General features: G+C 36.0%; 1 protein-coding gene across 2 annotated transcripts in view; it reads left to right on the top strand.

Annotated features, from left to right (window-relative positions):
* Window positions 1–15,679, top strand: part of RABGAP1L (RAB GTPase activating protein 1 like) — a 746,017-nt gene that overhangs the window by 61,605 nt on the left and 668,733 nt on the right. For both annotated transcript variants that reach the window (XM_039242373.1, XM_039242374.1), the window contains exons 2-3: window positions 7,831–8,011; window positions 9,586–9,778. In XM_039242373.1, coding sequence (XP_039098304.1) covers window positions 7,874–8,011; window positions 9,586–9,778 — 331 coding nt within the window. In that variant the 5' untranslated portion in view covers window positions 7,831–7,873. The remainder of the gene's footprint in view (window positions 1–7,830; window positions 8,012–9,585; window positions 9,779–15,679) is intronic.

Raw genomic sequence — 15,679 nt, 5'->3', positions numbered from 1 at the left:
TTCTTATAATCTGGTTTTGGTCTTAAGGTAATGCTGGCCTCCTAGAAGGAGCTAGGATGTGTTTCCTTTTTTATTTTTTCTGGAAGAGATTATAGAGAATTGATATTATTCCTTAAATATTTGGAGAATTCTCTGGTGAAGCCATCTGTGTCTTGTGCTCTCTCTTTTGGAAAGTTAAATTTCTTGAAAATTAAAAGGCTTTTCAGCATTTCTAATTTTCCTGGTGTGATATTTGGTACTTGCCTTTTTTTTTTTTTAATTTGGTACTTTGTATCTTCCAAGGAACTGGTTCAATTTATCTAAGTCATCAATTTATGGGCCTAGAATTCTTGGTAGTATTTATTACCCTCTCAGTGGTAGTGATGACCCATCTTTTGTTTTTCATATTGGTAATTTGTGTCGTCTCTTTTTTTTACTTAGCCTGGCTAGTGGCTTATCAATTTTGTTTATCTTTCCTAAGAGCCATCTTTTGGTTTGGATATTTTGACTTTTATGTGTTTTTCTGTTTCAGTTTCATTGATTTCTGTTACATATTTTTTTATTATTTCTCTTCATTTGCTCTTCTTTTTCTAGTTTCCTAAGGTTCCTAAAGAATCTTAGGTTATAGAGGCACCTGTGTGGCTCAGGTGATTAAGGGTCCTACTTGAGCTATGGTCATGATCTCGTGATTTGCAGGTTTGAGCCCTACCTCGGGCTCTGTGCTGACAGCTCAGCCTGGAGCCTGGTTCTTTTTTTTTTAATTTTTTAAAATATTTTTATTTATTTCTAGGAGAGAGAGAGAGACAGCGTGAGCAGGGGAGGGTCAGAGAGAGAGGGAGACACAGACTCTGAAATAGGCTCCAGGCACTGAGCTGGCAGTCAGCACAGCAGGAACCGCGAGATCATGACCTAAGCGAAAGTCGGACGCTTAACCGACTAAGCCACCCAGGCGCGCCTGGAGCCTGGTTCTGATTATGTGTCTCCCTTTCTCTTAGTTCCTTCCCTGCTCGTGCTCCTGCTCTCTCTCTCAAAAATAAATAAAAACATTAAAACAGTTTTTTAAAAAGTTACAGATTTTTTATAAGATTATAGATTTTAGATGCCTTTTCTAGTATATGCATTCAATGAAACAAGTTTCTCTCTATCACTTTCAGTGCATCCCACTTTTGATAAATTGTACTTTCATTTAGTTCAAATATTTTTGTTTCTCTTGAGTCTTCTTTGGTTAGTGGTTACTTAGAAGTATGTTGTTTAATTTCCAAATATTTGGGGATTTTGCAGCTATCTTTCTGTTACTGATTTCTAGTTTAATTCCATTATGGTTGAGAAGATATTTGTATGATTTTTAGTTTTTCAGACTTGTCAGGGTGTGTTGTGTGACCCAGAAAATGGTCTTCCTTGGTGAATATTCCTTCTGAGTTTGAGAAGAAAATTTACTCTTCTATTGTTAGATGGAATGTTTTATAAATGTCAGATAAAATTGATTAGTAGTGCTATTCGGTTCATTTATATCCTCACTGATTCTCTGTGTGCTTGACCTGTCAATGTCACAGATGGATGTTAAAGTCTCCAACTATAATACTGCCTGTCTGTTTGTCCGTTCAGTTTTATCAGTTTTTGCCTCATGTTTTGACTCTGTTGTTAGGTGCTAACTTGTTTAGGATTGTTACATTTTCAGGGTGCCTGAGTTAAGTTGGTAAAGTGTCTGACTTTAGCTCAGGTCATAATTTTTCATGGGTTTGAGCCCTGAGTCTGGCTCTGTGCTGATAGCTCAGAGCCTGGAACTTGCTTTGGATTCTGTGCCTTCCTCTCTCTCTGTCCCTACCCCACCATGCTGTGCCTCTTAAAAATAAACATTAAAAAAATGAAAAAAAAAAGGGATTGTTATATTTTCTTGGAAAATTGACCCCTTTATCATTATATAGTATTCCTCGATATCTCTGATAATTTTCCTAGTTCTAAAATCATTATACCTCTTCCAGCTTTCTCTTTTTTTTGAATGTTAGAAACTTATTTATCATTATTAAGCACCAATTGAATATGAACAAAATTTCAAGTTATCCTTCTTTAACCCACTTTTCCATCCCACACCCAAATTCCACTCTTAGCCTCCAGCAGTTTGTCAAAATTACCATTTAAGTGTTCCTACCAGTTTATGGCTCCAGCAGCTTCTGCTTCAGATAAAGAGATCTGACTTGCTTCCTCTCTGGATTCTCTGTCTCTTCAGATTTGGGGATGGCAGTTTTTTCCATGAACCCAGTTCTCTGATGCATCCCAGAAAAGCTAGTGACTTTTAGTTTGTCCAGTCTTTTCTTGTTGTAACGAACAGAGTGATGACTTCCATGCTTTTTAGCTGAAACCAGAAGTTGGGATTATTTGTCTTTTTAGTATTGAGTTGTAAGAGTTCTTCATACCATCTGGATACAAGACCCTTATTGAATATATTATTTGCAAGTATTTTCTCATCCTGTGGTTTTATTTTTACTATCTTAAAAAATTTTTTTTAAATGTTTATTTATTTTTGAGAGACAGAGTGCAAGCTGGGGAGGGGCAGAGAGAGAGGGAGACACAGAATCTGAAGCAGGGTCCATGGTATGAGCTGTCAGCACAGAGCCTGACGTGGGACTTGAACTCATGAGCTGTGAGATCATGATCTGAGCTGAAGTCAGATGCTTAACTGACTGAGCCACCCAGGCGCCCTATTTTTACTTTCTTCATGGTATCATTTTCAGCACAAAAATGTTAATTTCAATATAGTCCATTTTATTTTGTGCTTTTGTTGTCATTTCAGAAACCGTTGCTTAACTGAAGGACATGAAAATTTACTCCTGTTTTCTTCTAAAAGTTTTATAGTTTTAGCTCTTACATTTAGGACTGTGGTCTACTTTGAATTAAGTTTTGTGTATGGTGTGAAGTTGGGGTTCAACTCCATTCTTTTGCATGTGAATAACTAATTGTCCTTGCACCATTTATTGAAGATTATTCTTTCTCCATTTAAGTCTTATTACCTGCCTGTTGAAATACTAAGAACAATCTTTTAGTGTTAATTTATTTTTTGGAGAGGGGAGATAGAGTGCAAGTGGGGGAGGGGCAGAGAGAGAGGGAGACATGGAATCCAAGCAGGCTCCAGGTTCTGAACTGTCAACACAGAGCCTGATGCTGGGCTCAAACTCAAGAACCATGAGGTCATGACCTGAGCTGAAGTTGGACGCTTAACCGACTGAACCACCTGGATGCTCCTGAAATATTTTAAAGTGTTGGCTTTGCATTTTCAGATTTTGGTGTTTCTGTGCAAATTTAGTAAGCATCTGCATTGAGGTTCAAAAAAATGTTCAACCCAATATAATAGCATTAGGCAAACTTCTAAACGTAATCCTAAAGCCCTTGGAGGCAGGGTTTTATGCTTGTAATGAGAGGTGACTTAATTCTGAATAAAATGAGAAATTCTGGTCTGTGTTTTGAAGAGATCGAAAATTACATTGGTAAACTAAAAGTTTTCTTGTTAGCATGGCAGAATATCTTATATTCTCTTGGGCTAAAGAGAACCTCTTAGGGGCGCCTGGGTGGCTCAGTCCGTTGAGCATCCAGCTTTGGCTCAGGTCATGATCTCACGGTTCGTGGGTTTGAGCCCCATGTCGGGCTCTGTGCTGACAGCTAGCCGAGAGCCTGGAGCCAATTTCAGATTCTGCATCTCCCTCTCTCTCTGACCCTCCCCTGCTCACGCTGTCTCACTCTCTCTCTCTCAGAAATAAATAAAACATTAAAAAAAAAAAAAACCTCATAAAAATGGAGACCTTATTTGAATTGCATAACCGTTAGTATTCATTAACATGCTGATTTATTTTATTTATTAAAAACAATTTTTTAATGTCTATTTTATTTTTGAGAGAGAGAAGGAGAGATAGGGCATGAACGGGGGAGGGGCAGAGAGAGAGGGAGACACAGAATCTGTGCTGACAGCTCAAAGCCCAATACGTTCTGGAACTCACAGATTGTGAGAATATGACCTGAGCTGAAGTTGGATGCTTAGCCCATTGAGCCACCCAGGTGCCCACTACCATGCTGATTTAGAGTTAATGGCCAGGGTAGCTATTTATCACTTATCCAAGAAGATTTTTTTTTTTTTTTTTAAGAGAGAGCACATGCTAGCGAGGGCAGAGGTAGAGAGAGAATCTCAAGCAGGCTCCATGCTCACCATGGAACCCAGCATGGGGCCAGATCCCATGACCCTGGGATCATGACCTGAGTTGAAACCAAGAGTTGGACACTCAACCGAATTAGCCACCCAGGCATCTCAAAGAAGAATGTCTTGGGAGAAGACATAACTTTTGATGGAGAGAGGAGAGGTATGGAGAAGGTTCAGTGTGTATATAGTGACAGATACCAACCATCAGTCTCTAGGAATAGGTGAGAAAACTTCAAGATATAATGTAGTGGTTCAGAGCATGTACTTTGAAGTCTGAATACCTGGTTTGAATCCTGGCTCTGCATTTTTTGTTTGTGAGAACTTTAGCCTGATTGGTACTTTGTTCAATACATTTATTGAATATCTACTGTGTACTAGCTGCTACACTAGGCATGTGATATTCTCAGGTAAACAAGAGTTGGAATTAGGGTGGGGGTTTGTTTAGATAGCCTCAGTTTCACGGGGTGGCCTCAGGCTTCGCTGCCTTCTTTTTAACATCTCATCTTATACTGCTCTCACCCATGCTCAAGGTGATCTAGCTATTATGGCTATATATAGCTCTTTTCTCATAAGCCTTTTTCTCATATCTGGACTTTTTGTATCTGCTATTTCCTCTACTTGAAGTTCTTTTCCCCTCGTTGTTTGTATGGCTTACTTATTCTTATTAAGCCCAAATGTCAACTGGGTCCCTATTGCCTCCTACCTTCTCATTACCTTTCATAGTATATATTCCAGTACGTGATCTTGATTTATATTTTTTTCTGTGTTATTTCTCTCTTCCTTAATAATGTTAGCTCTAGGAAGACTGGAACGAAATTGGTCTTACTCATCATTTAGTCTCCAGGTCCCATGATTGTTTCTAGTGCATAGTAGAGACTCATTAAATATTTGTTGAATGGGTGAATGAAAGCTGATACCTTAGGAGTCAGCCATATGAAAGGAGGCAAGAGCTAAGACCCTAAAGTGGAAAAGAACTTTCTGTAATTAAAGGGCTGTGATGGTAAAGTCACAGAGGGAAAGGTGTGTTGGTAAGTCCTGGCTTAGTTTGGATTTTATTTAAATTTTAGTGAAAATATTAAATTTTTTTTTAAGTTTATTCATTTTGAGAGGGTCACAGACAGTGAAAGTAGGGGAGGGACAGAGAGAGATGGAGGGAAGAATCCCAAGCCCAATGTGGGGCTGGAACCCATGAGACTGAGAGATCATGACCTGAGTGAAAACCAAACCAACAGTCTGATGCTTAACTGATTGAGCCACCTAGGTGCCCCAGTGAAAACTTTTTAGAGTGGAGTTTTAATATGATCTAATTTATTTTCCAAAAGATTTCTTTGGCAGCTCTGTGATGAGTAGATTAGGGGAAGAGAGGACTGGAAGCAGGAGATGGGTTAGGAGACTCTTTTGGTAGATGAGAGCATTGCCTGCATTAGGTTGATAAAAATGGCCAGGAAGAAATGGGATAGATGTGGGATTAATTTTGGAAGTGGGGCTAACATGACATGCTGATGTGAGGAATAAAGAAGTAGAGATGAATTAAGAATGATCACTTCTTTGAGTAGCTTGGTAGAAAGTGGTGTTATTTACTGAAATGGGAAATCTGAATGAGAAGGAAATTTGGAGGAGACATTGGGAATTCCATTTGGGTCACATTTAAGATATTGGTAAGAATTCCACATGGAAATAAAAAGTAAAAAGTTGGATTCCAAATGAATTTAGAGGACATTGGATGGGGAGAGAAATTTGGAAGCTATTAGATATAGATCTTATTTGAAAACATGGCAGTGAGAGATACTGCTTACCAGAGTGTATGTGGCAAGGAGTCACAAGTTCAGGACTTGAACTTGGGGAATTTCCAACATAGATGTTAAGTTGAGAAGTGGCAGCTTGGACTTGAAGAAGGATTGGCCACAGAAAGAACATCTGGAATGTGTAGGTAATCAAGGTAATCAGGGAATCTTGGGGCAGCCTGAAAGGGTACAGATGTGGCCCCTAACACATACTGCACTTTCAGAAACATTTATTTGCAAAATGAAAAACCTTTAGAGGACAGATATATGTGCTTGAAGAATTTAATATTTGAAAGGAAGGATATTCACATGTGCAACAGAATGAAATGATGGCTATCTAATTACACTATCCTAGAATAAATATTCTTTATTTTAATGTTACTGGAAATTTTGAATTTTGATGAAGATGGAAGTAATTAACTTTTTGAAGTGTAACTTGAAGCTCAGAGTAAGTATTTTTTTTTCTTTTTTTTTTTGCCAAGAGTAATGGTGTTAGTGTCACCTAAAGGCAAAATGAGATATTGCAGCCATATTTATGTGAGGCAAAGAACAGAATAACCAAATTGGAATGAGAAAAAGAACAATTCTGGATAATTTTAAGGCATGGATCAGCACACTTACAGTGTGCTGTAAGTCCTGTGTTCTTTAGCCCCAGTTTACTTGCTTTACCCCTTTATCACATTACCCTTTTGATCATCAAGCAGATTAATCTATGGTTCTCTTCTTTTACATTTCAGCTCAGATATTTCCAAGAGTTCTTTCCTACCACCTTACTTAAAGTTGTCCCTATACTTTTTATAGCAATTCATTGTCACAGTAACCTGTCTTGTCTTCTTCATAGTCTTTAGATTGATTTGGAATTACATTTGCTTACTTTCTTGATTTCTTACTAGATATAAGCTCCAGGAGAGCAGGCCACTTGTGTGCCTTAGCCACTCCTCTAACCCTAGTGCTGAGTACTGTGTCTGTCATGTAGTACACAAGTTCAGTTAAAATTAGCAGTGTGAATATTTGAACTTCTGGAAGTGATAGACATTGTTGAGTTTCTGTGGTGTATGGATCTATCCAGAAAGCAGAATTACACTGTATTTACACCGTTTGCCGTATGAATGCAGTGTGAAAGCCTTGGCCTTTTCCCTACCCCCTTTTGCTGATAAATGGTAATGTGTCTGGAAAAGAAAAGATACGTGGCTTAGGGTATTGAATTCTTTTTTTCCCTTTAATAATTATTTATTTTTGGGAGAGCGGAAGTGGGGGAGGGGCAGAGAGAGGGGACCATGGATCTGAAGTGGGCTCTGTACTGACAGGCTGATAGCAGCAAGCCGAGCCCTGCACGGGGCTTGATCTCACAATCGCGAGATCATGACCTGAGCTGAAGTCAGATGTTCAGCTGAACGACCCAGGTGTCCCAGGGTGTTGATTTCTTATTAATTAGTCAACTTCAGTGACACAGATAACATATTTTAAGGTACAGTATCTTTGAGGAGATAAGTTTTTGTAAACATTTGGATTTAATTATAAAGTAATTTCAAAGAGTATTTTTGTGTATGAATTTGTTTCCTAGTATCATGCTTAATTATTTCCTCTATTTATTAAAAAGGAACAAAATAGTATTTCTGGGAGAAATACAGAATCAAGCAGTAGTAAATCTGTTTACTTGAGATATGGGCGGGTTTGTGTTGTTTTTCAGGGAACAATATGGTTCTTTTAGTCTGGGAATTCAGGGTGAAGGGAGTACATTTCCACTTTGTGGCCCAGTCCAAGAAGGGTAGCCTCCCTAGTTTTGAGATAATTCTTTTTCGCATGAACCATTTTTAAAGACTGAGTATTGATCGTGTTTGTATTTATGCTTTTTTTTTTTTTTTTTTAAAATCTCTGTAGTTTTGACCAGGTGGATGTGGGAAGAGAAGTTTGGAGAATTGAAATGGAGGTCAGAGCTTCATTACAGAAGGTTATTGGGTCATCGGATTCTGTGGCTACACTGAACAGTGAAGAATTTGTTTTGGTTTCTCAGCATGCAGATGATACGTCTACAAAAGATGATGAAAAACCTGAACTGAAGGTATTTCTTTCTTGCTTGCTTTTTTAACTTACAAATGATACTATTTTAAATTATTTTTTTTTTTAATGAGGTAAGACTGATCTCAAGAGTTGGGTTAAAATACAAAGGTTTTTCTAAAATTCTGACCTTGAATAGTATCAGTGTTTGATTTATGCAGAGGCTAATTATTTGGTTTGTGTATTTTTAAAGTTTTTTGGTTAGTTATTTTTTAATTTGGAATTTTAGAAATAAGGAATAGAAGGGAAAATAGAAAGGAAAAAATAATTGGGGAATTTGACTTAAATTTATATAAGACTTAACCATTATCTGGATATTTTTGTCTCTCTTGCTGCTGGGTTTTTAAAGTTAATTACATAAATAGTTATGTTTTATTTGTACTTAAGAAACAACTATATGGTTTTCATGTTTTAAATCAGCTGGTAACATTCTAGTATGTGATTGAATAAGTGGCTTGTCAGAAAAAATTTTTTTAAAATATTTTTTTAATGTTTATTTTTGAGAGAGAGAGTGGGAGAAGGGACAGAGGGAGAGGGAGCAGGATCTGAAGCCAGCTCTGGGCTGACAGGAGGGAGCTCGATGTGGGGCTTGAGATTATGACCTGAGCTGAAGTTGGATGCTTAACCAACTGAGCCATCCAGGTACCCCTTGTCTGAATACTTTTAAAGAATATGTCTTACATTTTTTAGCTATTGAGTTTTTATTTGGATACTATCCTATTTCATTTTTGTTGTCTTTTCTAACTCGAAAAGAAACAAACCCAGGTATACATAACCCAGGTTATGCATGATAATTGCATAACCATCCTCTAGAAAAAGGAATAGAGAAATTAGTCCGATATGCTACATATTGTTTGGCTTTTACTTAGTATTAACTATGGCATCAAAAGTATCTATCAATGTAATAAAATTTTATAAAAATTATATTATTAAATACCCATTTTATATTATGTTGAGGATATATAGTTTTATAAGTATACTAAAATAGTCAATGGTTTTATTTAAATATGAGTAATATGTATTTAAATAAATGACTTTAAATGTATTTAAATGTTTGCATAAAAAATAAATATCTGCATTTTAGTTAGTGTATTTAATTTAAGACCTTTATTAAGCTTTTTGTCTCACTTGCTTTTAAGAGAGGGATGAGTCAACTTAAATTAAAAAAAATCCTCCTGGTGGCAAGATTTTGTAAAGAAATCACAAATATGTTTATGCTATGATAACAAGAAATACGAACTTTCAAATAACAGTCACTGTAGACACCATCTACTTAAACTTACCTGCTTTTCCCTTTAAAACACATAAATTTAAGATTACCTGATTTTTAGAATATGCTCTTAAGGAAAAGAAGAAAAGGAAAAAAAAAATCTCTGTAAATTAGATCTTAGATCAGATACAATTAGGTACAACTGTATAAATTCTTGGTATTCAGTAACTTATATTTAAATTTAAAATTTAGATTGTTTTAATTTCTTTTAGAAACAAAATATTAGACATAGAAATAAAAGATTAGAAACTTTAAGCAGTCCAGAACCATAATATGATTGAAAGAGAATCATCTTGCTTTGTCTGTAGATAGTTTCTAATGGTGATGAACAGTTGGAAAAAGCCATGGAAGAGATTCTGAGAGATTCTGAGAAAGGGCAAAGCAGTCCTCTTGCTGATTGTCAGAGTTCCAGTGAGAGTTCAGACCATTCATTTGGAGATGTTTCAGCCAGCCAAACAAATAAGTCATCTCTTCAGTTAATTTTGGATCCATCGAATACAGGTACTGCATTGAACATCATAAAAGAAATGGGATAAAGTGATCATGAAAATTTTAAGATGAAAATTAAAAAAAAATCCTATTAGCTTTGTTTTCTGGGATCAGGGCCACCAGATTTTCGGTTCTGTTTGAGAGTTCCCACTTCAATTAAGTTTTTGTTTGTTTCTTTACCTGTAAAACCAATGTAATGTTATTTGAGAACAGGTACTATGTCTGAGTCTTCACTTACTCCTTATACTTGGCAATAGTAGGCACTCAGTAAATCTTATTGAACAATTGAATAAATTCTTGGGTATCAGGAAATAGTGTAATGAATACAGTGTTTCATATGATATGCCTTTTTACTCAGTTTGACTAGTTACTTCAGATTATCATTTGTGAAAATTCTAAGTAAAAAATCAATTCCATCAGTGTATTTAAATAATAAATGCATTGAGATGCACGTGCTTCTTTGAATCAGCATTCAAAGGATTGTATCCTTTGGATAAATACCTAGTAGTGCAATTAAACAATAGCCAAACTATGGAAACAGCCTAAATGTCCATCAAGTGGATGAATGGATAAAGAAGATGTGGTATATATACATAATGGAATACTATTAGGTGATGTAGAAGAATGAAATCTTGCCATTTGCAACAACATGGATGGAACTAGAGTGTTTTATGCTAAGCAAAATAAGTCAGAGAAAGATAAATATCCTTTGATTTTACTCATATATGGAATTTGAGAGACAACAACAGATGAACATAGGGAAAGGGAAGGAAAAATAAGATAAAAACAGAGAGAAAGGGAAACCATAAGAGGCTCTTAAATACAGAGAACAAACTGAGGGTTGCTGTAGAGGAGGTGAGAAGGGGGATGAGTTACATAAATAGGTGATGGATATGAAGGAGGGTACTTTTTGGGATGAGCACTGGGTTTCATATGTAAGACATGAATCATTGAGTTCTATCCCTGAAGCCAAGACTACACTGTATGTTAACTGACTTGAATTTAAATTAAGAAAAATAAACCTTGGTTAAAATAAAAATGCATCCTTGATTGAGTAGGATTTGTAGTAGAAATATCAGCTTATCATGTAAAATGGTTTTGGGTACAAGAAAAGCCAGACAAAACCAAAGCCAATTCCTACTTCAGCTCATTTAAATACTTAGAGGCTCTGATTGAGACTTTTTGTAAACTTCTCAGCTTTGATCTTCTCCTTTGTTACCTTTCTCTCCAGCTGGCTTCCTTTATGGTCATAAAGTAGTTAGCAGAAATTGTAAAGGCCAGGGGATTTGTTCATGGCTGGTGGCAGAGACAAAGGCTCTCTTCTTGTACCTGTTGAACAAAAGGTTGAAAATGGTTGAACCATTTTCTAGTAGTTAGGGGATCCAATGAACTAATAGGCCTTAGTTAAATTCAAACCCCTCAATAAGTCACACTGACAGTCAAGATGAGATAATCCTGATTGGCTTAGGACCAGTGATTCATTTCTGAATGTTGTTGCAGAGGTAGTATAGATACAGGCCAAAGTGCTACTCAGTGTGGCTATGATGGCCCTAAATTACCCCGCACACAACATTTATTCCTAGTGAATCAAATATTGAAATATGAAAAATCTATAGGAAGAAAATATTGGAGACTATTTTTGTGATTGGGTAGGAAAAGCCATATCATAAAAGATAGTTTCATTTTAATGCATAAAAACTTAAATCTTCTGAACAAGAATGGTACCATAATAAATACTGTGTTTTTTCTTTGATATGCGTTTTAACTAAATTGTTAGATAACATATTTTAACATTAAAAAATAAAGACATTCATATATCCTAATAATGGGGTTTCCTTCAAATGGACCATTAATGTTAGGCATCAAAAATTGCATGTGTGTGTGTGTGTGTGTGTGTGTGTATGTATGTGTATATGTTTTAACCTGTCCCACTGATACATTCTTAACCATTTTATATAATAAATATAGCTTAATGACAGGGTAGGAGAAGATATTTGTAATGTGTTGGAGGCCCTTAATAAAACCTTCTGACTTGGTGAACTCACTATAAATACTTCTAGGTCTCAACATATAGTCAGATAGCTAGAATTAAATTCAAGAGAATTTAAGGTAAACATTTATGTATATATATTTTAATTAAAAATATAGGTTGGAAATAAACCTTAAAAAGTATTAATTTTTATTCTTGAGGAAGGGGACATGGAAGATTGTATTATTTATTGTGCTTTGCTTTATCTTTTGAATTTTAAAAATCTCTACCCCTTCCAAAAAACCTAAAGCATACTGGCATCACATTAATATAATTATTTTTTGGTTAATATATTAATGAAAAAGAAGGAATACCTTTTATCTTCTAATGTAGCTCTGATGGGTTGTTGGAATGAATTAATTCTTTAGAGTGGCTTATGATTATTCTGAGTATATTTGATAGGGACCATGTGTTGGGTGCTCTTTTGTCTTCTCAACACCCATTACACTACATTTTTAGAAAGATTTCAGTGGATAAGAACAAATTTCCTTTGCTTTACAAGTAAGTTTTTAGTATTCCTTTCTAGTTATATATTTTTAGTTTTTATTTTCAATAAAAATACATGTTATACTCTGGATGTTCTTGTCCTCAGAATACATGTTGAAATTCTAACCTCAGAGTGATGATATTAGGAGGTAGGGCCTTTGGGAAGCGATTAGGTCATGAGTGTGGAACCCTCATGATTGGGGTTAGTGCCCTAATGAAGGAGACCCCAGAAAGCTAGCTTGTCCCTTCTGCCTCTGAGGACACAGTGAAAAGATGCTGTCTGTGACCCAGAAAGTGGGCTCCCACCAGATGCCAAATCTGCCTTGATCTTGGCCTTCCAGGCATCTAGAGCTGTGAGAAGTAAATGTCTACTGTTTATAAACCACCCAGTCTATGACATTTTGTTATAGCAGCCTGAACAGACTGAGATAAGACATTTCAGCTGCCTTTTCCTAACTGCAGTGAACACAGTTTTGGCTTAACAGAATTATTGTGGTTGGTTTAAAATGACACATAACTTCAGTGGCAAGGATCTGTATCTAGAAAGTATCCAGATTTAAGTGGCCTAAAATAAATATTAAAGTTATATTGTTTTTCAGTTATAAAACCAGATAGATGAAAGCTTTTATTTAGACGTCATGATAACTTGTTGGTTTTTGTCATTTGATGATATATACTGGTTGCTTGGATGCAAATCTAATAGGAAATCTTTGCTAGTTAAAAAAAAAATTTTTTTTTAAGTTTATTTATTGGGGGGCGGGGAGAGATAGAGATAGAGCACGAGCAGGGGAGGGGCAGAGAAAGAGGGAGACACAGAATCTGAACCAGGCTCCAGGCACTGATTAGTCAGCACAGAGCCTGATGTGAGGCCAAATCCATGAGCCTTGTGATCGTGACCTGAGCCGAAGTCAGATGCTTAACCAACTGAGCCACCCAGACACTCCATTCTTTGCTAGTTTAGTGGAATGTACTAAAGTACTGGTTGGATTCAAAGATGAATTGTCTGTTTTATATACTCTGTTACTTTTTCTGCTGAGGAAAGGATGGTGGAGTTGAAGTATGAGTTGAATAGGACTGAATTTATTTAGGTGGAAATGAATTCCTTACATTGGTTTGTGATTTTACTAGGTCTAAGACTGTTGCCTTGGTAAAAATAGTTCACTGTTTGCTTCTTAAACTCCAGATCTCCACTAGTCATAATTGGCTAGTTACCAATGAGTTCTCTCCACAGGAAGGCTATAATCATGATGATAGGTGTTTCCCATGATTGTTGAAAGGATTGCTAGCCCTGAAACGTTTTCATTTATTTAGTGATTAATTCACTTGATATATATTGTCTAGTTTTTTGACACTATTAATAATTTCTGTGAATAAAAAGAGTATTTTCTGTTGATACATGTTAAGTTTATTTTTTACAAATCTCCATTCTTTTGAGCTACTGCTGAATTTTTAGTTTTAGATATTCTGTTTTTCTCTTCTTAAATTTACTTTGGTTCTTTTTACATTTGTTTCTCTGCTAGGGATTTCAGTATTTTCATTCATTTCAGTTGTGTTCATTCACCTTTATATCATGGAGCATGGTTGATGATAACAATTGTAACAAGACCTTGATAATTTTAACAACTATACTCTTAGGATTGGTATCTGTTGATTGTTTTTCCTCCTGAGAATTTGTTACCTTTTCTTTTTGTTTGTTGAGATTATTTTTGAATCTTACATATTGAAGTTCTTTTTTCCAGATAAAATCCTCTGAAGAAATTGAGTTTGTTTTATTTTAGCAGGCAGTCTACTTGGTGATGTCCATACCTCAAGTTCTGGTTTGTTACACATATGTACAGTATGGGATTGAGTGCAGAACTTGTATTAGGAGGTTACGTTCTTCTCAGCTCTCCTTCTTGGGATTTCTCCCATACTCTGATTCCTGGGGCCTATTTTTCTTCTCCTCCTGAGTAGGAAAATCAGATTTCTTACTTACAGTTTTTGTTTTGCTGTGCCATCTAGCAATCTTGCATGCCTTGGAGTCTACTTTAGGACAAGTAGGAGAAAAGAAAGAAAATAGTAGAATTTTTCTTTTCCATTTTCGAATCATAGAAGTGAACTCATTGGCTTGGGTGTTCTAGATACAGATAGGTTTTTCATCCAAGTTGTAGATGTCTGTGCCACCTCCCTGGCCCCCATTGCAGTGCAGCTCTATAACTGGGGCTGGCCTGTGGTAGAGCTGGGAGAGGGAAAAGTCAGAAACAAGTTGTAGTTCCCCAAACACTGTGCTTTGCAGGCACTCCTTTTTCTGTTTTTTAATTTTTTTCACCCTTCTGTTGCTCATTGCACAAGTTCTGCAACTTAGGTCAAATCTGGGAGATAAAAGATGGGGGAAAAAAGACAACACTATACTGATAATTCTTCAAGTTTTGACCCTTCTCTTAAATCTTAATTATTGTTTACTTTTTAAAAGAGAATTTTTATGTACTTTTAAAAAATTCATTTAGTATTTTCAGTTAAGAGAGATAAGCTATAGCAGACTTATTACTTCAACGTGCTTGGTTCTGTCAGTTTTTGCTCTAGAAATTTTGAAGCTCCAGTGTTAGGGGGCATAACCACTTAAAATTACTACGTTTTCATGGTGAATTGACCCTTTTATCATTGCCAAATGTCTCTTTTCCCCTAGTTAATATTCTTTGCTTGAAGTCTGATATATCTGATATTAATATAACTACTCTAGTTTTCTTATAATTAGTGTTTGCGTGGTGTGCCTACTCTTTACTTTTTTTAAATTTAGTTTTAGTTTGTGTGTTTATATTTAAAGTATGTTTCTTGTAGGTAGCATAAAGTTGAGTTTTTCTTTTTTTTATCCAGTCTGATGAACTATTTTTTAATTGCTGTGTTTAGACCAGGGGTCAGCAAACTACTTCCATGGGCTAAACCCTGCCCACTGCTTGTTTTCAGTGTGGCTTGCAAGGTAAGAATTGATTTTACATCTTTAAAGGATTGAAAACCAGTCAAAGGAGAATAATGTTTTGACCATGAATGTTACATTCACGTGTCCATAAATTAAGTTTTCAGTCCGTTGAAAAGAATTTTATTTATTTGTTTTTATTTCATTTTATTAAAAATTTTTTTTCCTTATATTTCTTTATTTTTGAGAGACAGAGAGGGCAGAGCACAAGTCGGGGAGGGGCAGAGAGAGAAGGAGACACAGAATCTGAAGCAGGCTCCAGGCTCCGAGCTGTCAGCACAGAGCCCGACACAGGGCTCAAACTCACAAACTGTGAGATCATGACCTGAGCCGAAGTCAGACGCTTAACTGACTGAGCCACCCAGGCACCCCTAAAAATAATTTTAGAAGGCTATTTCTCTTTGTCTTTATATAAATATTTGCATAATATCCTAGATTTTTTTTT

Source organism: Hyaena hyaena, unplaced genomic scaffold (genome assembly GCF_003009895.1).
Source record: "Hyaena hyaena isolate Hyena2069 unplaced genomic scaffold, ASM300989v1 scaffold_209, whole genome shotgun sequence".
NCBI lineage: Eukaryota > Metazoa > Chordata > Mammalia > Carnivora > Hyaenidae > Hyaena > Hyaena hyaena.
The sequence above is the reverse complement of the archived record's forward strand: the minus strand, read 5'-3'. Positions and strand labels throughout refer to the sequence as shown.